At 41.7% G+C, this 24,469-nt stretch overlaps 1 protein-coding gene across 1 annotated transcript in view; it reads left to right on the top strand.

The window, feature by feature from the left end:
* LOC113409499 (engulfment and cell motility protein 1-like) overlaps window positions 1–20,771 on the top strand; it is a 40,666-nt gene extending 19,895 nt beyond the window's left edge. Inside the window, exons 3-6 of the mRNA XM_026663490.1 lie at window positions 2,455–2,562; window positions 7,063–7,145; window positions 13,962–14,039; window positions 19,480–20,771. Coding sequence (XP_026519275.1) covers window positions 2,455–2,562; window positions 7,063–7,145; window positions 13,962–14,039; window positions 19,480–19,680 — 470 coding nt within the window. The 3' untranslated portion in view covers window positions 19,681–20,771. The remainder of the gene's footprint in view (window positions 1–2,454; window positions 2,563–7,062; window positions 7,146–13,961; window positions 14,040–19,479) is intronic.
* The last annotated feature ends 3,698 nt before the right edge of the window (window positions 20,772–24,469 follow it).

Genomic DNA, 24,469 nt, shown 5'->3' with positions numbered 1-24,469 from the left:
GTTTTGTTTTTGTTTTTTAGATATTTGGGGCTGGAAGAAGGTTATTAGAACGCTCTAGTCATTAGTATGTTAATGATCTGGTCCATTTTAGCTTCTTCAATAACTCCAGTGCATAGTCTTTGATGATTCTCTCCACGTTTCATACTAATTGTCTTCATTGACACCATCCATTTACTCAATGCCCAAAGGTATTGAGACTATAGTAAGGCCATGCTGAGTTTCAATAGGAAGAAAGGATTTTTTTAATCATAAGAAATTGCTAGCTATGTTCTCCTGTACTGTCCAAAATTGTAAAACTGTCTCATGAATAGATGGGGTTGCTATTAGAGCTAGAGATTATATTCTGATACTGTATTTAATAGGACTGTCTCTTTTATGAACGAAAAGGACAAGTTGTTCCAGTGCCAGGGCCGGCTCCAGGGTTTTGGCCGCCCCAAGCAGCCAAACAAAAACAAAACAAAACAAAAAAAGCCGCGATCGCGATCTGTGGCGGCAGTTCGGCGGGAGGTCCTTCGCTCCGAGCAGGAGTGAGGGACCGTCCGCCGAATTGCCGCCGAACAGCTGGACGTGCCGCCCCTCTCCGAAGTGGCCGCCCCAAGCACCTGCTTGGTAAGCTGGTTCCTGGAGCCGGCCCTGTCCAGTGCTACGGATAAGTTTTTTCTAAGCATTAGGTTTGAAACATTTCTGGTAAAACTACCTGGAACCAGATGTTCAGATCCAGGGAGAATTCATTCACCATACATTCTTCCAAGACTCATAAATTGAATGCCAAGCAGTTTATTATGGGTCCTTCATATAAGACCATATAAACTGAGGGCCCTGTCTTCTCTCTTATGAAGCCCCTATAACATTTTTGTAAGCATAGAGACTTCTGGTTTCTCGACTACAATTTCCCTTCTCCCCAGTGCTGTGCAACACACTATGTGCTAGTTACCTGCAGCCTTCCATCCCAGGGATAGCTCTGTTTCAGTGGCACTTTATGAACGTAGCACGAGACTCTAAACCTGGGCACACAAAAGTAAATCAATTAACTCTGGGGTTGCTCTAGATTTATGCTTGTATAACTGAAATCAGAATCTCTCACCATAGTTCATAAGGTGCTCTGAGTTCTTTCAGGAGAAGGTGGTACATAAATGGGAAAATATTTGCATTTATTATTTTCCAAACATCTTTGCACATTTACTGAGTGAAAAAAGCTAATACACAGTGAAAAATAGCTAAAAGAGGGGATCACATGCACAGTTTAAAAAATCTATGATGTTCAATCATGTCTCTCCATTAGGTGGTTGTTTAATTTATTTTAAAGCATGGACAGTGGGTCTTACAGGATTCCTAAAAATGTCAGGCTCATGAAGCCAGTGTGCTAGTATAGTGCTCTGGGGCTGTGTCCATGCTAGCCTTTTCCCCTAAAATTTCTCACCATGGGTGCCACTCCACTGGTGATAGAAATAATGGGAGGGCTGATGTAGACAAGCCACTAGGGAGCCACTAGCATTTTAACCACGATTTTGTCCAACCTTGCTCAAAGTTTTAGGAGAGTCGTTGTTCAGGTGTAACAAAATTGCATTTCTGACAGCGTACTCTGGTCTGTTTATTAGAGGTGCTGTGGTACGGTTGGTACCTAGGTGGTAGTCTGGAGTTATCCTTTCAGAAAGGGAATTGGCAGGCAGTGACCTTGTACATTAGCTAGTATTTTAGTCTGGCTCTGCCAGCAAATATTAGTGGTAGCAGTTCTTGGCAAATATTGTTAAGCGGAATAATAACTGAAGAAGCTGAAGATGGGAAGAAGTGTAAATGTACTTGGGCTCCGAGAGAAGGCTAAAATGAAAAAAGACAAACAATATGCATTTGTGGACATACAAAGTAATGACTTACTTGTTATCTATAGAATAAGGGTCTTGGTGATGTAGTTATTGAAACCATAGGGAAATTATTATTATGTTCTGTAACACAGTAAATGTACATGACGCTTTATAAAGCATATCAGAAGGCAAGGGCCACAGTTTTCAAATGTAAATAGTCATTTTTGGGTGCTCCATTTGAGACATCTTAAATGGGTCTGGTTCTCAATTACTGAGCACTCTGCACTTCTTCCAAACAGTCCCCTCAAAGGCATCTCAGGTTAGGCACCCAAAGTCACTAGTTTCTAGTCTCTTCCCGGAAGAGTTTAAAACTAAGGAAGTCATTCTTGTTTAACACTGGTTTTCGTAAATGGTGGCTGAATGAAAATAGAAATGCTGCAAGAGGACCAGTTCAAAGACTCTTCTTAATTAAGTGAATTATCGTGAACAGGCAAAGTCCTTGCCCTCCTCAAAACACATCACACATTCTTTAACCATTACATAATACTACTTCCCTGCAGTTTAGCATATGAAATGAATAACTTTTCTCTTGTGCTATTGGTGATGAAGATGAAAACAGATGATAACCTTTTTTAATGTATTATTTTATCAGACAAATTTTGGTATTGTCGATTATCGCCCAATCACAAGGTCTTGCACTACGGAGACTTGGAAGAAAGTCCACAGGGAGAAGTTCCCCATGATTCTTTGCAGGATAAATGTAAGTCATGTAAATGTGCTGGCTCTTCTATTAGTTAATGTTTAAGTTACTTATTTGCTTTTAAGACAATGCAATATAAATAGCTCCATTAATGGGCCCAGTATGCCATGCCTCCTCTGGTTAAGGTATATCTTGTCACAAGCATTCTTCTCAAGTACAGACCTCTGTGCAGTCTATAAAGAGTTTGTCAGACTGCAGTAATGGTAGAGCTTGTAAAGTGTGTATTTTTTTCAAGGCTATCCAATGGCAGCTCTACCCAGAAGGATGTGAGCAGTTCCAGTCAATTTATGCCACCATTTGGATTGTTCACCTCAATTTTCTTGTTTAGCTTCATCCTATTATGAAACCCAAAATGAGTGGCCAGATCTTGTCTTTGCAAATCCATGGGTGGCATAGATCTGCTCTTGTGGCCCGGGAACTTGTGAGATCTGGGTTCAATTCCAGACTCTGCTACAACCTTCCTCTGTGTCCCTGAGAAAATTGTTTAATCTCTTATTCCTTCACTTCCTCATCTGTAAAACAGGGATAATAATTCTCCTCTCTCTCACACACTGGGTGTGTGTCTCTGTCTGCCATGCTGTCTCCCCTCCCTCCATTTGTGCTGCCTTGTAGAGTGTGAGGCTATATTAACAACAATGGGTTAACCCTGGAGGGCTCAGCCAAAAGCTAGTTCATCATTTAGGAGTAAGGCATTCCCTGGGAAATATCCCACCCTCTGATTTCACCACCTCAACCAAGCTTCACAATCATCATCGCTGTGTACAGTATTAAATTGTTTGTTTAAAACTTATACTGTGTGTGTGCGTATGTATGTGTACACATACATACACACACACAGTATAAGTTTTAATGTATGTGTATACACATACATACACACACACACACACACACTATATATATATATATGTCTTTTGTCTGGTGAAAAAAATTTCCCTGGAACCTAACCCCCCCACCCCCCCATTTACATTAATTCTTATGGGGAAATTGGATTTGCTTAACATCGTTTCACTTAAAGTACCATTTTTCAGGAACATAACTACAACGTTAAGCAAGGAGTTACTGTAACTTAATAACCTAAACTTCTTACACTGATTCATTTTTATTAATCAATTAACACAAACCTTTGGGATAATGAAATCAAAATCTTTGTTCTGCCTCCATCCCATAAAAATGTCTGGGTGCTGCTTTGTGCTGACCTGGGAGAGTGACACACCTAGCTGGAGTCACATGACAGTGGCATTTTACAGTCACATTCACTTATTTTCATTGCTGTACAGAATTGCCTCAAGGGTGCTTTTACTGGAGTCCTTTGTCAGAATCTAGGACAGGGTTTCTGATCACTGCACTAAAGCATTGGCGCTGGGAAAAGCTATTTGTTTGCTCTGCAGTTAGAGAAATAGGGCAAAAATATTACAGTGGCTTTGGAGTGAAAGATGAGGCAGTGAACCCCACTCTTGAACTGTGGCTCTAGTGACTGGGCCCCATCCTCCATAAAATGTGTATGTCGGATGACCAAGTGAATTAGATAGTGACAGAATTTGAGGGAGGGCCACCATTCCTTGAGTGTCACAGACTTTTCAGGCTCGGGGACACATGGATTACCACAGCAGCCATTACATTAGGAATTAGTTTAAATGGAACATGAGAACCATCCGACTCATGTAAATAGAGCCCAATAATAAGGTGCTACTGTTCAAGACATGCCAAGCAGAACTAGCTTTGGGAACCTACAAAACCTGTGACCAAGTGCGGACTCCCTAGTTTTTGAGTCACCCTATATATAATGTGGGACTACGGAGATTTGCTACCATCTGAGTGTACTGACCTACACTCTCCTAGACATAAAGATTACTGTGCTCTCCACTGCCAGCTTTGGACAAGCCTTCTCGCTCCTCCTGGCCATCGGGTGAGCAAAGGGGAACACACAGTGGTCCTTCTCTCTTCCCATTCCCCAATGCAGAAGGGGGAGAACCAGTAGGGGAAAGGGGATGAGGGAAAGAAAAATGAGACCGAGGTGGCTTGTGGAGAGGGGGGTCCTCTTTGTCTGCTCACTAAGTTTGGATGAACTGGTACCATCAGTTCTCAAAAATGCCTTCTTTCATATACAGTTTGCTAGGAAACTTGGTCCATTCCTCCCAGATGAGGATTTAGCCACAATAATCCATGCATTGGTCATATCCAGGCTGGAATACTGTGACTGATTGTATCTGAAGCTGAATGTGAAGATTATGCATAGGCTCCAGCTGGCACAGAATGCAGCTGCCCACCTCTTCTATGGCTTAGGCTACGTCAGACCCATGCTCAAGATCTTCCACTGGCTCCCTGTCAGCTTTCAATGCCAGTTTAAGGCAATGGTCTTAATTTTCAAAGCGATTAATGTATCAAGCCCCAGCTACATCAAAGACCAAATTTTGACTTATGAATCACCATGACAGCTGCATACTTCTGGAACAATACAGATCACAAAACCCAGGGCAAAGCATATGAGATCTGGGAACCAAAATTCTCAGTAGAGAGGATCTGGCTATGGAACAACCTTCCAGATGAGATCAGGTGAATTCAGAGTCTGACCATATTTAGGAAACATTACAAAGCCTTCAGTTTAGAGAAAGTCTTTTCACCATAAGTGATACTCACAACTCAGACACTCCCTTTTATTCCCCAAATCCTCCCAGTTCCTCAAAAAAACCTACCTCAAGCAGAGTGTTGACCCTAAAAAGAGAAAAGTGACAATGACTTCATGGAGTCCACTAGGGACTTTGCTACGGCTATCGCCATCTTTGCTATGGGGAAGTTGCTTAGAGACTCCAGTGATGGGTGGCACTTTAAAACCCTAAAGTAGACCGAAGGAGGAGAGGTTGAATGGATAACCCCAGGAATAATTTCTGCTGTTTATGGTTTACTGTATGTAAAAAAAAATCCATTAAAAATGGCATTGTATTTTAATATTTTGTGTTGTCTTTTCAGCCATAACACTGTGAGTGATACAACAGCTTGTTGTCTTGGCTAGAGAAGACACATATATAATACATAAAATATGTGTTCTGCTGCTGAGTCCATCGGGGGAAAAATGCATTCTCTACTGTAGCATTTCCATTAGAGATTCTAAGGGCTCAAGCAATGACAGACTTTCATGTTATTATTCTGCTCCATATGATCCTTTTCCAAAGTCACAAGATAATGGGTTATTTATAGATTGTAGAAGCTTTCTGTCATTCACTGACCATATTATATTTAGAGTATATAGATTTTCCATAATGTAATTACTGCCGGAAAATTGACTTCCACTTGAAGCACAGATGCATTTATCTCTGTGTTCTAGTGACCTCACCAAGTTTACTCCTGCAGAGACTGTGACAAATGCAACTTTTCAAAACTTTTTTTAATGAATTTACTTTAAAAATTATTTTTTTTAAAAAACAGTGATGGTTGGTCATTCTAAACTTTATATAGCTTCCCCATCAAAATCACAAGTGTGTGATTGAGCAGTCAGTCATTGATAAAGTGTAAAACAACATAAAAAAGTTATATCTAAATTAATAAGACAGATATATGCTATATGTTGTCTAGAGCAATGGTTCTCAACCTTTTTTTTTTCGCGGACCACTTGAAAATTGCTGAGGGTCTTGGCGGACCACTTAATGATCTTTCCAAATGTTGTTTGTACCATTAGCTAACTATTGTAAAATGCTTTGGATAAAAGCGTTATATAAAAAAAACTTAACAACAATTAACATTTTTTTGTTCTACAAATAAAAGCACACAACTCATATTTTAATATCAGTAGCCTTACCTTTCTAATGTGATGGATGTGCCCTCTCTCCCCTGCCGGGGCAGGCCCTGAGCTGAGGCTGGGAAGGAGAGCCATCTCTCCCTGGCTGCCACAGCCCTGGAGCTGGGGAAAGTCACCTCTTTCTCTGGCCACCGCTACACTGCACGTCCAAATTCCTCCCACCTCCTCTTACCCCACTACTTCCTCACACTTATCCCCTATTCTCCCCCAGGCCACCACCTCACCTTACATGTGCGTCTTCTCCAGGGTCCAGGCACCTAATTAGTGGAGCCACACCTGCGTGGCTCCACTAATTAGGTGGGTAGCCCTTCATTCACTTGTGTTTGGCCACCCAGGCGTGAACCTTAGAGGGTACTATCCGTGGACCACCTGAATGGAGCTTGTGGACCACAGTTTGAAAATCTCTGGTCTAGAGGTGTGAGTGTACATAAACCCTATACACATCTACACAAAATCCATTTTCCATCAAAAGTCTCAACAAGAGGGAGAACGCAGAATCCTAGTTCATATTTCCATCTGGACGTGTGAAACTTGAATCCATTATGTTAAGGCTCAGTGATGCCTGTTTCAGTTGTTTTGCTTAGTTTCACAGCAGACTCGGGTAATGGCATAGTAGCTGGAATTTTTGACACATCAGTTTTGCCTCTTGTTTGACAGCACAGCTCTTACACTTTTTGGTTACACTCATTTTCTTGTTTTGAATGCAGTACCTGTGGCAGATATAAAAGCAGTTGTGACAGGGAAGGACTGCCCTCACATGAAGGAGAAAGGTGCTCTTAAACAAAACAAGGTATGACTTTCAAATTATTATAACTGTTCACTCTGCAGAGTACAAAGACTGTGAACATGACCTTTCCTGAAATAACTGCATTCTGGCTTGCTGCAAATCCATTTGTATTGAACACACACACACACACACTCTATTTTTCTGTCTTTTTCTGTTTTCATCTAAAACCATGTGAGTCAAATTATTAGACAAGCCTACTTGAGTGGGCTCAACCCTATGTTTAACTTTCATGGCATCTGTGCATTGTGATAATTGTGGATAAACACAACACATACGGAGAAGTGATCAGTAGTGCTGGCTCCTGCTGGGTTCCAGGGAGTCTAACAGAGTAGCAATAACTATTGATGAGTGGCCTAATGATGTTGCATGCTGAAACATTATCCTCATTAAACAAATAAATTGTGCTTACCATATTCTCTGATGAATCTGTCACTGCATCTGTCACACAGCAAAGATACAATTTATGTCCAGTTTATAGTAATTTCAGATTGAGGTGTGCTAGAAAACCCAGGTGTGAAATGGATGCTGATGAAAGGATGCTATGTGATATTTGAATTCTAAGGAGGCAATGATGCATTCAGTCTTACAGTGGGATTGAGAAGAGGTGCAGTGTTCAGATCCAGATTAGGTTTAGGATATTTTTCAGAGGTTGGGTTCAAGAAGCTGAAGCTAGCACTAGTGTTCAGGTTTCATAGTGCTAAAATCTTGCTTTTTTTTTTTTGCTGAGAAGTTAATTCCCAATTACGAGAGCTTGGGAGATCCGATGATCTTGGGAAAATTCTGCCATCTTTAAAGGTGGAAATCCCTGGCCAACAGGTATATTCATGAGACTTCCATCAACCTGTGCTGCATATGAATTTCAGTGGGGGAATAAGACCCTCATTGCTTTGGATCTGACTTGAAACCACAGGGTTCTAGCCAGGGGATTTGAATCTGAATCTATCAATACCTGAAATTAGGAATATTTTGAAGTTCTGCTTTGGATCCACCTCTAGTTGTGATGCTTAGAAAGATTCTGAAGCATAAAATATTTAAAAAAGGATTTCCTACTTCAGTAGTGTTTAATTTTGAAAACAAAATGTGTGTGTTTAATGTTCATGAAAGCATAGGACTAAAGACAGATCTGGAGCCAGGCACTGTGGGGATGGGTGCAGTGAAAGCTTCCCCCCGTAACCATTGCAATGTACCTTTGTCTGTCCATTCCCACCTCTGGTCTTTTCCTACAATGAGAAAGAGATGAGGACAGGTAGAGACAGCTGAAACTAGCTGTTCCCTCAGTGACTGATTCTAAGATACTACACTGATGAGTGCAGGATGGCTGGAGGGACAGACCATCTCAGAAGCTCTGTTTGCGTATGTTTCCCATACAGGTAACTAGTCTCAGTTGTATTTGGCTCATAGAGCAGAATAGTCATTTTGAAATACAGAGTTTACCCTCATCTTCTTTCACTATAGAATATTCCTGATTGAAAATGAAAAGCCTTATCAAATGAAAATCAAAGCCAAACAAAAAAAAAAGCAAGGAAACATTTTCCTGGTTAATTTTCTGAATCAAAACACAAACACACACATACACGCAATAGATTGCACATAGCTCCGACTTATTGCTGCATCTGAGACATCAACAGCATTTGTCTGTTGCAACTATATGATATAGATGAAGTATTTTTAGTGCTTCCTTATCTTGGCATTCATTTGTCCACACAAACAAAGACAGAAACCATACAGTGGGTGATGGAAAATTTGTCATCTTTATAAAGCAGCAGTGTTTAAATAGAGTTTAATGCTAAATAGAAGGGCTACAGATTTGTATGCCCTCAGCAGTCAGTAATGCTCCATTTCCTAGGGTAAAATTGCAATAGACTGACATAAAGCTGCTAACCAAAGATGTGGAGGTCAGGAATTGATAGGTAACATAATTACATCCATAGCTGTTGAATTCAGTTTTTGGTACAGGCTGTAGTCATTTTTGTCATTACTCCATTTATGATGTTGATTTTTCCATGTCCTCATTTTCTGCTTTAGGAATAACAGAATTTGGAAGGTTCGTTATTGTGTAATACAGACTGTATGCACAATGTCTGCAACATTTTAATAGTCTGTGCAGAATATTGCAGCACTGCTTAGCTAAATTTTAGTTTAATTTAGTTTGACAGCCAAGAATGATGTATCAAAATCTCACAAACCCTGTTTTCTTTGTATTTACAAAACACAGAGCGTAGGTTGAAGTTTCACAATTGAAGAGAGGATTTGAAAGGACACCTTCATCATGTTATGACCTATATATATAGAGAGAGAGAGAAATATACACATTAAGGTGCTTGTTATATGTAACAAGCACCTTAATGTGTATTCATTGAAAGAAAAGAAAATTAATGACAGTGTTACACACAGGAATAGAATTGGCAGAATGTTCTTAACAGTGGCTTCATCATTTCCTCATTGGCCAACATCAGCCCTTATTCTTCCAGTGGGATCATTTAGAAATAAATAGGAACAAAGCTGAACTGAAATTTTGATGCCATATGAAACTTGAATGGCTTGATAGAAGCAGATTTGAATCCATGGTTGTTTAGTCTTGCTCACGTTTTAAATTGGGTTCAATTTTTAAGACTCACTATTAGGCTCATTTGTGCCACTCATATAATATTAATATATTTTATGCAAATGAATTGTATTTGATTTAAAAGCCATTTAACAAGGAAGTATGAGAGACATGTTCATCTAGCCGTGGGTATTCCACAGTCATCCCTTCCATTTGCTGACCTGGTAGGTTTAAGAACATAAGAACAGCCATACTGGGTCAGACCAAAGGTCCATCTAGCCCAGTATCCTGTCTTCCGACAGTGGCCAATGCCAGGTGCCCCAGAGGGAATGAACAAAACAGGGAATCATCAAGTGATCCATCCCCTGTTGCCCATTTCCAGCTACTGGCAAACAGAGACTAGGGACACCATCCCTGCCCATCCAGGCTAATAAGTTCATGGAGAATAGGTCCATCAATGGTTATCTAAATCTTTTTGAACCCCATTGTAGTTTTGGCCTCCTCAACATCCCCTGGCAACGAGTTTCATAGGTTGACTGTGCGTTGTGTGATGAAATACTTACTTTTGATTGTTTTAAACCTGCTGCCTGTCAATTTCATTGGGTGACCCCTGGTTCTTGTGTTATGTGAGGGAGTAAATAACACTTCCTTATTTACTTTCTCCATCTGTGGAGAATTTTTAGTGAGCGGAAATTAATCTACTTACTTCTCCGTTCTTCAGAAACATCTGTTCTCTTTGATTTCACCTTGGTTATCACAGAACAAGAACACCAGCACACATTCTAGGTAGTGTACTGTGGGAACCATCCTGCTCTGGCATTGGCTTAATAGGCCGGTGGTTCCCAACCTGTGATGTGGGCTGTAGGAACCATGAGACCACTCAGGATGAGGTGGAAGGACACTCACATGGTGGTTTCAGCTGCATGTGATCGCTTGTACTCCTCGGCCTTAGGCACTGGCAGCATAACAATTGACCAGTAGCAAATCTGATTATCAAAAGCTGCCCTGCTCCCTGATCCTTTCTGCTCACATCTCTTCTGTAAAGGATTCCCCATGAGGCTGAAGCAGGGAGTGGCTAGTAACTTTAAGCAGAGTGTTCACACTCTATTTCAATGAGAGAGACATCTCTAATTCCAAGCATTGATTCCTCTTGTAAATACAGGAAGAGGCAGAGAAGAATTCACGAGGAGGGGAAAGGAAGAGAGAGAGCGCGTGAGAGGGAGAAGTTAGAAGTGATGAAGGAATGGTTGCAGGGGAGGAAGTGAAACAAAGTTGGAAGTAGGGAGCAAATTGGAGGATTGTGAGAGAAAGGATGGATCTGGGACAGAGAGAGGAGCTGGTGAAAAGAGTTGGAAGGGAGAAGTGAACACAGAGAGGTTGAGAACTGGGTTTTCAGAGGGAGGCAGAAAGGGGAAGGAGATAACAATGAGAAAGTTAATGGACTGAATGAAAAATTGAAAGTAAGACCCAGCAAAAAAAAGATAAAAGAGACAAAAAGGCAAATGCGGGAACATGGGAAAGGGGGAGAGAAGGGAGTGATAATAGAGCAAAATGGGTGCAAGACGTGGCAATGACTACAGGGCATGGCATGCAGGGATATAGGCAGGAGCTGGGATTGGATCCATTACCAGTGAGGTCTTCAACCCAGGTAGTGAGTTGAGGGAAAGAGTTAGCTGGAGAATGTTGAGAAGGAGATATCTGACAGAAAGGCTGAGCTTGGAGCATCATACTGTTTGTTATTGGTTCTTTCACATCCCCAGTCCTATGTACAGGATTTGTTGGTGACCTTCTGGAAACTCAGTAGCTTCATAGTACAGGCTCCCTCCCCTGCGCATTTTGTTTCACGACTTGGCATTTTCTGATGTCAGTAATTGATAACACTCTGAGAGGAGATAAGGCCAGGCTTGTATGGGCAGGGGTAAATTTGGTTCTGGAATGCAATCATTACTCTTAATAAGGAAAGCAAGAATTTTTGCCATGTGATACTGAAGTTTCAGATCAACCAGATCAAGTATGTATAGGGTGTAACTTAAAGTTTGTAATCCAGATTCTGGTCTTGTTACACCAGTGTAAATCTGGAGTAACTCCACTGAAGTCAATGGAGCTACTCTGGCTCTGTGTACCTGTGATCAAATCTGGTCTGGTATATCTGCTATAGCCACCACAGATTTACAGTTGTTTCATTTTTGATCCTCAATATCGTGAATGTAGGAAGCAGTGCTCCTGTAGCTTCTAACAGTGTAGGAACAATTGTTGTATGCCTCTCTTCTCTCCTTCAAGAGAGCCAGTAAAGACAATCAGTGTTATAGGGCCACTGACCAGGAAGCAAGGGGGTAAAAAGAACCGGGCCCATGATATGGAGGGGAATATTTCTGAGTCCACCAAGTAGAGGCCACACTAGTCACTTCACTAATGACTGTTAGCGTGCGGTAAAAACTAGTCAGAGTTGATATTGAGACATGCTACAATAACAGATATACCACATCTACTTGCTAGTTTCAGGATATGGAAATACCACAGTACCTTAGATAGCAGTGTGGTCACTGTTGATAAATGCTGACTATTTATTTACATAGGCTGGCATTTTCAAAGGAACTTGATTCCCATTGACTTTCAATAGGGGTTGCATGCTTAACTATCTCCCTTAGGCTCCTTTGAAAATTCCAGTTCAGAGACATAGGGGAGAAAACTGATCATCTCTTTCCAACCTCCCCCTCAAAAAAAACCTTGTTTGAGATCTTTATAACTGAACAACAAAAACAGTAATATCTCAGATAGATGCAGCTACTGTATGGGAGGAGCTAACATTTTTTATTTGTAGCACTATATGCTCTCTAAAACCATTTGAAATGGAAATAAGAATGTGAACCACATTGAGAAACTTATTAATTTAGCCTTATTATTACAGTATTTGTTAGACACCACTTATGTACCTAGTGTTGTGTCAGAGTTTATAATATAGCTCTAGAGCTTACATGGACTTGCAGCAAGTATGACCTGTTAAACAAAAGCAAGAGCCAGATTTTCTACACACACACATACACAGACCCCGGCTGCCCAACCCAAAGGTCTTACAATCTGAGTAGACACACAGATGTGGCATTTTTGAAGAGCAGAGCATGGAAGGTGGAAGTTATTGCCAGTAGGTTTTGTGGGACTCCTGAGTTCTCAGAAGGGGTTCAAAGGAGGAGAGGTAGGGAGTTAGCACCTGATTTAGGAGTCTGTACAATGCAGAGAAAACAGCATGGAATAAGGCACTGAATCTGCAACGGGAAGGAATTGAACGAGGTAGTGAAGAGAGAAGCTTGGGCTGGAACATGAGGAGTGGGGGGAGCGAGAGTAGAAGAAATGAGGGTAGAGATGTAGGCGGGGGTGGAGTGGTGGAAAAGTTTGAAGGTGGTTATACTGTGGGCCAGATTCTTGGAGGCAACAGTGGAAGTGCACGTGAGGAGAAACACATAGGTAGCTTTTCACCATGTTTCTGCCTTCCTTCCTTATATTATTCAGGGTAACTCTGTGTAGCTACAGAGCTGCTTTATGTTACACCAGCTTGTAATGACCCTCTAGAGGGTGTTACATTAGTGGGAAGCACCAGAGTGCAGGTCTGTTTGAACACACACCCCTCCCATCCCCAAAATGCCCCCTACACTGGTGGGAGTGGGCCCTGAGAGGAGGAAGAGGAATCAGCTATGGCAGCCTTCTGTGCTCCTTGGGGATTTCCCTCTGTGTGGTTGGATCCAAACCCGCACGGGACACATTTGCCCATTCTGGTTCAGATGGCAACCAAAATGGCAGAAATCTCCTGAGAATGGATAATTTTGTAAGATTTCCGGCATCAACAATGGCACAAATATCACAAAACGAACTGTCCTTGTGAGATATCTGTCTTATGGGGCTATGGCTTTGCGAGGTTTCGGTGTCTCTGATCTCAGACCCTAGCCATGGCACGGCTCAAACCCAAACCCAAACTGTAGCCTAAGTTGGAACCCCACACTGTCACTGCTACTCATTTCAGATTTTTAGCTTTGCCTAAACCCCATTGGCACCAGTGTTGGTTCTGTTGTTGTCAGTGTCTCTTGTGATATGCTGGCACCATGGCAGTATTGGCCGGAAATGAAGTAGAGTTTCAGGTGAGTATCATTTTATTCTGGTGCATACGGTAAAGTATTTCAGTTTTCTTCAGAGTTGTTGGCAGGGAAGAGAGCAAGGTGTGAATGTGTGACTCTTTCTTATGGACTTCTAATATGGGTTTCTTTATGACTGTGTTCTTCCAGGAGGTGCTTGAGCTTGCTTTCTCTATATTGTATGACTCAAATGGCCAACTGAATTTCATCGCTCCTGATAAGCATGAGGTAAGTAGATATTAAAGTAAGGGGAAACAAGGGTGAGATGGGGTGGGGAACACAGCTCTCCCACCTCTCTAAAGATCGTACGTTTTCAGGGACAGTCTTTTTGTTCTGTGTCTGTCCAGCACCTAGCACAATAGAATCCTGGTCCAGGAGTGGAGCTCTTAGGTGATACAGTAATACAAATAATAATAAAACAGAGAGAGGCCTCTCCCTTGTCTCCTGTTTTGGGAGACCTGTGCTCATTCATAACTCCCCCTCCTCCTTTTCTGGTGTGGTAAGAGCTCCTCTTCTTAATTCAATCTACCTTAATCACTGGAAAGTAGGTAATTCTCCCAAGTGAATACAAATAAAACTTCAATGTTCTCCTGTGTGACCAATAATCAATTCATACAAGATTACAGAATAATCAAGTTAACCTCAGTATAACATCCCTGGCCTGTACTATCAAGACTGTTAAACACCAACAGGCATCATCAGCTAGTCTTGACCGCACTCCCATACCATCAGTGGAGTTTATGGATACAAACACATTGGCCTTTTATGCTACTGAATGGCACATCCCCCCTGTTCTCAGTTTAATGTTGTTAAGCATGCCCCTGGTACATAACACTATACATTCTGCTGTATCCACGGTGTGGGATGGGACAGAGCTCTGTGAGCCAGTGGTGCAAATAAAAAAGCAAAACAAAACAGCCAACCCCCAAAGAAGCATACACCTTGGAAGATAATGGTCAATTTCCAAATTCAAGGTGGAAGCATCACAAATGATTGTCTCAAAGTATTTGGGATTTCCAGACATAAACTTAGAAGGATGCTTAGCACAAGAAAGGACAACTAAAGTGCATTAGGTATGCAGCTTTCACATTTGAAATTCTGGCTAAAATCTTTCAAACAGATGTTAATTCTGATAGAAGCTCATTTGGCTTTTCCTGAGGATTTATTTTTCAATGTCACTTAGAAGCTTTTTCATTCCAGGAAGTGATTTGATGGCAAATCTTCAGTTAAGAGAAGTTAACAATAACGTTTCTAGAGCTCCCAAAGCTTCAGCTACTGTTAAGAGTTACTGTTTTAGACAAGACGTAGTCCTCTTCAACCTCTAGATTGGACACATGTTGGGTTCTTTCTGCCATAAATTCTGCAACAATTTAATTATAGTCCATGTTGGCTCTTAGGGGCGAATTGTCATGGAAATTAGTAAATATTTCAGTCACCTCCACCGGAAAATGCAGCATATAACTACTGCCATCTTCTAATGAACTAACAGAGGCCTTGTAATCTTTTCCTAAATATCCTCCTCTGTTTTTACCTTCAACTTTGTCCGGCTCATTTAAAACAAAATTGGCATGCCTGAAAAAGTCTGCGTTTGTGACCAGAAAAGCAAGGGCCAGTGTCAGGGCTGGGTCGTGGGCAGCCAGCCTGCATGGATCAGCTACCAAGTTGTGGTGAAGAGACGAGTAGCGGAGTGGGAGTTGAGCCAGGTCAGGTTGCTAGGAAGCAAGAGTGAGGCAAATAACAGAGTCAGACATGAACCGGTGTCGGGTTCACAGCAAGGCAAGGTCTGAAGGGGGAGGAAGCAGGCAGTCAGTGTCATTGCTCAGACAGCTCCCTGTAATGGTTTCCTGGTTTATATATCGGCATGGGCCAATCAGCTGGCTGCAAGGGGCTGCCACTCAGGCCCTGCTGGCCAGTACTTCCTGCAGCACTTAGCATCAGAGGTTCCCCCACCAAAAACCCAGCCTGAGTTTCTGCTGGTGGTATGGAAATATCCTAATTGGTCTTAATTTAGCAGTGTTAACTTAACTTAGCAGTGTTCCCAACTTTTGAGATTTGTCTCTCAATATTTGGTGTGTTTAAAGGCTTAAAAACCAGAAAGCAAATAAAATGAACCCAATTGTTTAAACTCATGATGTCTGAGCTACCATCATTGTTTTGGGGGGCCTGACTTATGATCTTTTAAATTTGGCAATACAGCTTAGCCATCTGTCAAAGCTCATTGCTGAACACTTTGAGATCACACCATCATATTTGTTTTTCATTTGAATGCTGAGCTGGTTTTGACTGAATACCCTCCTCCCCCCCAAAAAAGGTGGATTATTCCATCCCTGTATTTTGACAGAGAAGCTAGTGAGACTGGTTATAATTAGGTTTCACTGCCACTTCATTAAAATTAGTCTGTATTAAATTGAGTTGATTCTTCAGTGGCTCTCAGTCTGTTTTGTACGTTGAAAGAAATACCTCTGAATCAATGCTGTAATTTTTCCACCAGCTCAGTAGGATTTCTAGCAGTTTCCTAAATTATATATGTCTGATTAGGTTCACTTGCCAAAGTGGAGATGAGACAAAGAGTCCCTTTCTCCATCCACTGCACCCACATAATAGGTGGCCAGAAGAAGGTTGCAAGGAGCTGGAAGGGGCTCCAAATCAGTTATGTTTGAACCGGAGGAGGACTATGGCTCTTCCCTCACCAGTGCACTGAGATGCTTGCATTGAGGGAGCGCTGGTTACATCAGATGATCAGATATTACATGGAGAGCTTTCCAGCATGCTTCCACACCTCAAAGCACCTCAATTTCTTTTGCAATTATTCCTTTACTTCTCCTGATAAAGTAAATCCTGGCAAAACCATTTTCAATAAATGTTTCTTATAGAAATGTTTAAGGAAACTGTGAATTTGCAAAACACCATGGAGCTGTGTGTTCAGCGGGAATTTTATTTTCAGGTCAGGTTTTTTTTCTTTCTTGGAGGCCTGTCTACTCTAGGGGAAAAATGTATATTTAAAACATGATAGCTTAGCACGATTTAAAATCCTATTGTGGACAGGGCAAGTTCAAGTTTGAAACCTTATTAGCTGGTCAATGTGAACCAGATATCTGTAGACCATTTTTGCGGATAGTGGATCGGATGCAGATACAACCACACAGGGCTCTCTTCGCTGGCAGTGCCCGGGTGGCGGCGTCTGGCTCGGCCAGCCCGGGGGATGCAGCATGCTCGGGGCCAGTGGCCAGTGGCCAGTAGCTGGGGCTGGGCGGCACGTCGGAGTCTGGGCTGTGCACCACGCGCTCACCGCACCGCTTCCTGCCCAGCAGCTTGGGCCCCTCGGGCAGCGCCAACATCCCCACCATGGCCTGGCCTGGAAGCACTGGCTGCGCTCCCAATCCCAGCCTGCCGGCTCCTGGGCAGCAGGGCCCACCCCCGACCATGGAGATTAGAGCAGGCGGGGCCCCGGTGCCCCACCCCTCCGACTCACTGCGATACAACACGCACTGCTGCTGCCATGTGCCGTCGCTCGCGAGCACCCGGGAGCAGCACACGATGCGATTGCCCAGGCCCCCAGCCTCCCCACCCCTCTGCACCACCTCTTCTCCTTGAGCCCCCCCCCCCCACTGCCCATTACCCCCAGTCCCCACCCTTGCGCTGCCTCTTCCCTGCAAGACCCCGCACCCCCACTCGCTCCCTTCCCGCGCACCCTCTGTCGCTAGTCCTTGAGAAGACCTGCTGACGTGGATACAGGTAAAAGATGGCTAGCAGATCATGGGATGGATTGCAGGTTGATTCTGGCGGATGCAGATCCACATTTTTATATCCGCGCAGAGCTTTAACCATAAATTCCCCACTAAGCAGCTAACACATTAACACTACGACTTGCCTTGTCTACATGAAAGGTGAAATCCTGGCTCTGTTGAACGCAATGAAAATTTTGCCACTCACTTCACTGGTGCAGGATTTTACTCGAGGATTTTGAAGTGTTAACTCTCATGCTTTAAAAACATGAGACATAGACTGAGATTTTTTTCTCTGATTCTTATCAATATTCTTTTTCTTTTCTTGTGCAGCACACAATCAGCTGTAGCTATCTGTAAGTTTGGCTACAACTTATAGCACACGGTTGGCTAATTTTAAAGTCCATCCTTTGGCATAAATCTAGCAGAAACATTTGTAAGATAAAAATGCATTTATCGTGGATTTAATTTTCCCCTTGTAAGCTAGGACACATGAGTTCATGATTGAAATCTTTTTATTTTTAGACGATACCATTCAAGTACTTTTGTTCATAGTTGCGTAAATGGTTTGTAGTAATAAATGGAAGTGATTTGATAGAAGTTGACTCTTGTTCACCTTCCTCTCCTGGGTTTGTTGCTTATTTAAAACAGTTATTCAGCTTATGTTTATCTCAAGCTGTCAGCTTTGGAGTGAGATTGCATTTCCTGTTAAAAAAAGAGAGAGAGAGCAAGAGAAGAGGTTCTTTACAGGCCAAACAAAGCTGTTTAGAATTATGCCAAGATAACTTGACATTTAATTTTTTATGAAGGACAGAACATTGAACATTAGTTTTCTGCTCTGGAAAATAGATCCATACATATTTATTAACATAAAGAGGTGCTTATGTATAGGTTACATATATGTGTGTGTGTTTGTGTATCCTTGTTCTTGTGTATGTGAGTTTGTATACACACACATACGTATACACATACTTAATATGTATTTGTACGCAACCTCACCTATGTACAGTGTGTAGTTATATACTATATTACATATTTGTATACTGGATATATGATGTGAAATATATTTGATGAGATCAAATGTATTTTAAAATCAAATATATGATTGTGATATCACAAAAATTAGATATCTGAAAAGTCCTGTTAGGTTTTCTAATCCACCTCCCTGATAGTGCAGGATTTTTTCCCTATAATATATATTTTAGTTTCCACAATATAATTAGCATTTATGGCAAATATATTTTTCCATGTAGCTAAATACTAGATCAACACGGGTCCAATTTGACTCCCATTGAAGTCAATGAAAAGATTCCCTTAGACTACATGAAACTTGGATCAGTTCCTAATGGTTTATGATTAAAAATAGATGGGTTGTTTGATTAGTGTGCAAAGGAAAAACTGAATATCACACTACAAAGTGGTACTCTTGATATTGAAGGAGAAGTGTCTTTTAGAAACTACTTGGTTTACTGTATACATTTTTCTGGTTTATCGAATGTTAGAGCTGGTTGAATGTGAAAATTTTCAGTTTGAAAAAATGCCTTTTTAAAAAAAAATCAAAAATGTTTTGACTAAAAACAAAGAAAATTTTCACTATGTTTGAAATTTTCCAAACAAAAAGCCCACACACCAGAGAAATTCCCCAACATTTTTTTTTAATGGAACATTTTTCATTTCTTTCAATTTGTTTCCCAGAATTTTTGTTACCATATTCTGACCAGCTGTTTGAAACATTTACCTGTTTCACACTAAATCACTAGCTAATAAATATGTTTAAAATTAAGCCAAAGAAGTGCTTAAGCACATCTGTCTAGTTTAATCTTAGAGATGTTCTTAAGTCACTGGAGCATAAATGCACTGGAGATGACACGGTTGGCTGATTTGTTTGCATGGGAAAGTAGGTTAGGTCTGGACTTAATGGAGGTTCTTATCTTCCATGGCAGTACTGTATCTGGACCGATGGATTGAATGCCCTCCTTGGGAAGGATATGATGAGTGACCTGACACGAAATGACTTGGACACACTGCTCAGCATGGAGATAAAGCTGCGTCTTCTCGACTTGGAGAATATACAGATTCCTGATGCTCCCCCACCAATTCCAAAGGAGCCCAGCAACTATGATTTTGTTTATGACTGTAACTGAAACTGCCCACTGAAACTCGCATTTAAACTGGAAATATTATAACTGGAAAGATTAAACAAAGAGAGCGAGAAGCCCACCTTGGATTATGGACTGTAGTTAAAGCACTCACTTTTCTTTCCATTCCCTACATCTGTTCCTTTCCCCATATCCCATCTCCCCCGTTGCTAGCCAAAAACTACATTGCTTTAATTAACTTCTAATTGCAGTCCATTGGATGTGGCTAACACGAAGACCACTAAGCAGCGTCCATCAGAGGAACTTTTAAATTTTTAATGCTGGAATAGGCATTCTAAATAAAATACGATGCTTCCAAACTGTATGCCTACGAAACCAAACCTGGCACTGGCAGGTGCTTTATCTGGAAGTTGGGAGGTAGAGAGGAGAAGCAGCTCCTGTAAGTGGAAGGTGGAGAGAGCGAGATTTTCCCAGCCCAGCCCAAGAGTCGGCTCACAACTGATTCCAAAAAAAGATGAAAAGTATTAACTGCTTAAACTTCTGCACCATCATCACTGTCATTATCCTTTACATTGGCAACAGTGTCTCCATCCTCTGTGCTCTGCCAGAGTTATAGTTTCCTAGAATGAGTCATTTGCAGGTTTTCGCTGTACTGTGCACTATAACACTGCAATGCTTCTAACTTCTTTTTCTGCCGTCTCTTAAATAGCCCTATATTTCTCCCAAATTACTAGCACAAATTGTGAATGAAGGCACTAGTTCTGTTCTCTCCCTGTAGCTATTCTAAGCCTCAATTGCCTCTAAAATTGGCTTAATGCTATCCAAGGTTTTTTTTCTTTTTTGGTTCCAAGTAAAATCATAGTTTCCACAGATTAATGAAAATGGTGAGACAGCTGAATCGGCATCATCATTGCTACAGTGTTACAAGTTTGCAAGGGATTTATTTTTTGTTTTTGTACAACGGGTTCTAACTTGTTTGTTTTTGTTCTTTGGCCAAACAAATATATTTAATGAAAAATAATTACATTGTGAGTTTATTTAGAGATGATGTTTTTATTTTTTAATATCCATTGGAAACATTTGTCCGGGGAGGAAAAAATATCCAATATTTCCTTCAACTTTGCTGTTGAATAAAATCTGAGTTGTGATGATCCTGGAACTTTGTTTTTTTTATTTTGAAGTTCTCTGTTACTCTATGTCATTTCTAGCACTTCTGAGGCCTCTGCTACAAAGGGAAAAGGGAAAGCGTAACTTTAGGCTCTATGGTAGCAAGATAAGCGTCTGATTACAATTAGTATTTATTTATATGATGACAAAATTGCAATTGGCAAGTCTAAAGATCTGCATTGCAGTGGATAGATGAGCCTTTCTGAAAGGCAGCCATTGAGAAATCATCTAAATGCAAAGCAAACTAATACGATTACAGTCAATTGTAGGCCATTATTTTTAGGTTCTCATTTGCTGAAATAGCTGAGCCCCACATGCTTTCCTCATCTTCCCTGAGTGGAGGGAACCAGAAACCAAGGCCTGGTCTACACTACGGGATTAATTCGGATTTAGCAGCGTTAATCCGAATTAACCCTTCACCCGTCCACACTACAGAGCCAGTTAATTCGAATTAAAGGGCCCTTTAAATCGATTTCTGTACTCCACCTCGACGAACGGAGTAGAGCCTAAATCGATTTTGTTAATTCGAATTAGGGTTAGTGTGGACGCACACCACCGAATTACTGTGTTTAAGTTAATGGGGTAGTGTGGCCGCACACCACCGAATTAATGTGGTTAAAAACCGAATTAAGGTGCTTAGTGTGGCCGCGCACAATCGAATTTATACAACCTGTTTCCCAAATTCGAATTATCTAAATTCGGATTAATCCTGTAGTGTAGACATACCCCAAGGCTGCAGATGCATAGTATGAGGGAGTGCTCGCTTTGTGACATGTTTTTCCCCTCCTCCCTTCTCCAAATTCTTTGGCTGCCTACCAGTAGGTATTTCACTGGGTTCAGGCGCCAGGGATCTAAAAATGCTGGGCCTGGTTCCTGGTGAATCAATCTCTAAAGCAAAGATTCCACCAACTGCAAAATTCACATGTCTTTAGTCAATGTTAACTTGCTGGATTCCTCCTCTAATATGTGAACCCACCCACAGGGATTTTATCAGACCCTGTGGTGCCATGAAGCCAGATGGGTAAATTGAGGAACAAAACCTCCATGCAGATGGTTTGTGCCTCTGGTAGCTCCAACAACATCTGCAATTTTTGAGTAGGCCAAACACATTGACACCTTCACAGAGTGGGTGGGGGTGGATCACATCCTAGAGATGGAAGGAGGAAGAGGAAACGTCATGAATCCAAGCATGATGGTCCTAAATAAGATACCTTCATAGGATTGTAATTGCAATATACCTACTGTACTTTTATCTAACAGGATAGAGATGCAGATTGGTTTAGATGGTGAATGATGATAGAAAAGAAAAGAGAATATACAGATAAACACCAGAGCAAAACATTACTGTGGGCCATAATCTGAGAGAAGTGAAAGCTGGAGATGTTTAACGTAAGGAAGTGTTGCCAAGGCTGTGTCATAGATAATCAGTGTTCAAAAATGATGGAAACCCAAGGCACATGACTGCTTTAGAGGACTGGCAATATGATCTGGATTTTGGAATGGTACTTGGAGATTGGGCATGGAAGTAAGGGTACACCTTTGTCCTGGACTGACAGTTACTTCTTTCTCTTTGAAGTCAGGGGTCCTCTAGGGCAGAGCACCTATGTTTGATTGGCCAACACAGCCCAATGGATGTTTTTCAGTTGGCTAATTGAGCATGGTGTTTTTTATGTATGTATGTATGTATGCTCCACAACAATTTGAATGGTCTGCATTTTACAAAATCTAATTTAAAAAATCATCTGTAGGTAACAGGATAAAAAAAAACAAAAACATGTGAGTCGGGCTAAAGGTCTGACGATCTCAGTCCACACCATAACATACCCTAAGGATTGAATGGTCATGGAGACAGAATATCCCCCCTCTCACATTAAGATGATCCCTCCAGAATAAATTTGAGACATATTGGGGAGGCAGAGAGTCTGTAGACACCTTGAGCCAGATTCTCATTTACCCTGAGGCCCCTTTATACCACTTAGGCAGAGTAAAAAGGCCTTCTTCTTATGTGGCCTCTCCATTACTGGAGATTACCAACCATGGTTGCCCATTCCGAACGATCCTCTGTTAATCTCTTTGTGGATGAATTGTCTATTTGATTCACCCAGGATACCACATTGTCTATCCAAGATCTTTTTCTTCCTCATGTTCTGCCATCAACTTTCGCTTACAGAGCTCGTAAACATGCATTGCCTGCTGAACTTTTTAAAATGTGCCCTGCAAATAAAATCTTCCTTTGGATAAGCTTTCTGACTAGCATTTGCTAAGTTCCAATCATCTCCAATATCTTTTTGTTGGTTGCACAGTCTATCCATGACCTGAAGAAGAATTCAGTGGAGCTCAAAAGCTTGCTGCTTTCACCAACAGAAGTTGGTCCAATCAACGATATTACCTCATGCACTTTGTCTCTCCTGTATCCTGGGATGAACACAGCTACAACAACACTGCGAACAGTCTATCCATGATATTTTCAGAATTCTTGCATAACACCATAATTCAAAGGATTGTAGTTTCTGTATTATCAATTGTTTGAATGACCATGTTTCACAGTTGTACTTAACATAAACCAAATGTAAGTTTTGTAAACGTGAGAATTTAGTATTCAGATTTATGTCCCTTCTCATCAGATGTTTATTCTTTCAGAATGTCTCTTTCACTCTTGCTAGTCTGGTGCTGACCTCAGTATCCAATATTCCATCTTCTGTAATGATGCTTCATAAGTAGCAATAATTTCTCACTAGCTGTATGGATATATCGTTTACTGGAATCTTGCATATTTTCCAAGGATCCTTGCATACCACCATAGTTTTTATCTTGTCTGCATTCAACTTTAGACCATAGTATTTGTTATAAAAACAACGAGGAGGTAGATGGCACCTTAAAGACTAATAGATTTATTTGGGCATAAGCTTTCGTGGGTAAAAAATCGACTTCTTCAGATGCATGGAGTCTTTGTTATATTCATATATAATCTCCACTAACTTCATCGGACCTTCTTCTGCCTCAGCCAACAGCACTGTCATATACATAGTGAATGTTATTGTCACGGAGTCACTGGGGCAATGCTCTGGAACTACTCCCTACGAAACCAGTCAGGACTCTGGGGGAGCATGCCTCCTCTCTCTGAGCATACTGTCTCCAGGGCAAGAAGCTTACACACCTTCAACCTTCCTGGGTCTGACCTCAGAGCATGCAGCATCCGCTTCCACACCGTGCGCTTCCCACAGCAAGTCTGCCTGGGCGGGGATCCTGGCAAAGCCAGAGGGCTCTGCACCCCACCTCCGCAGTCAGACGTGACTCTCAGCCAGCCGGTAAAACAGAAGGTTTATTAGTCGACAGGAACACAGCATAGGACAAAACTTTTTAGCACAGAAATCAGTGACTTTCAGCCAAGTCCATCTTGGGGGGAGGGGAGCCCAGAGCCAGGGCTCTGGTCCTCCCCCGAGCTCCAAGCCAGCCATGACCGACTCGTTTCCAGTTGCCTGGCCCCTGCCCTGCCCGTTGCTGCTCCTCTGGCCTTTGTCTCGCTTCCCGGGCCAAGAGTCACCTCCCCCTCCTGGGTCTCAGGTTACAAAGGGGCGGCCATAACATCCATGCAGGTAGCTGGAGCAACCCCCACAAAGGTCACACATGCTTATTCCCACCACCTAGACATTGGTGCAATACACAG

This window comes from Terrapene carolina, unplaced genomic scaffold (assembly GCF_002925995.2).
Source record: "Terrapene carolina triunguis isolate 2854851 unplaced genomic scaffold, T_m_triunguis-2.0 Scaffold33715, whole genome shotgun sequence".
Taxonomy (NCBI): Eukaryota; Metazoa; Chordata; order Testudines; family Emydidae; genus Terrapene; species Terrapene triunguis.
The sequence above is the reverse complement of the archived record's forward strand: the minus strand, read 5'-3'. Positions and strand labels throughout refer to the sequence as shown.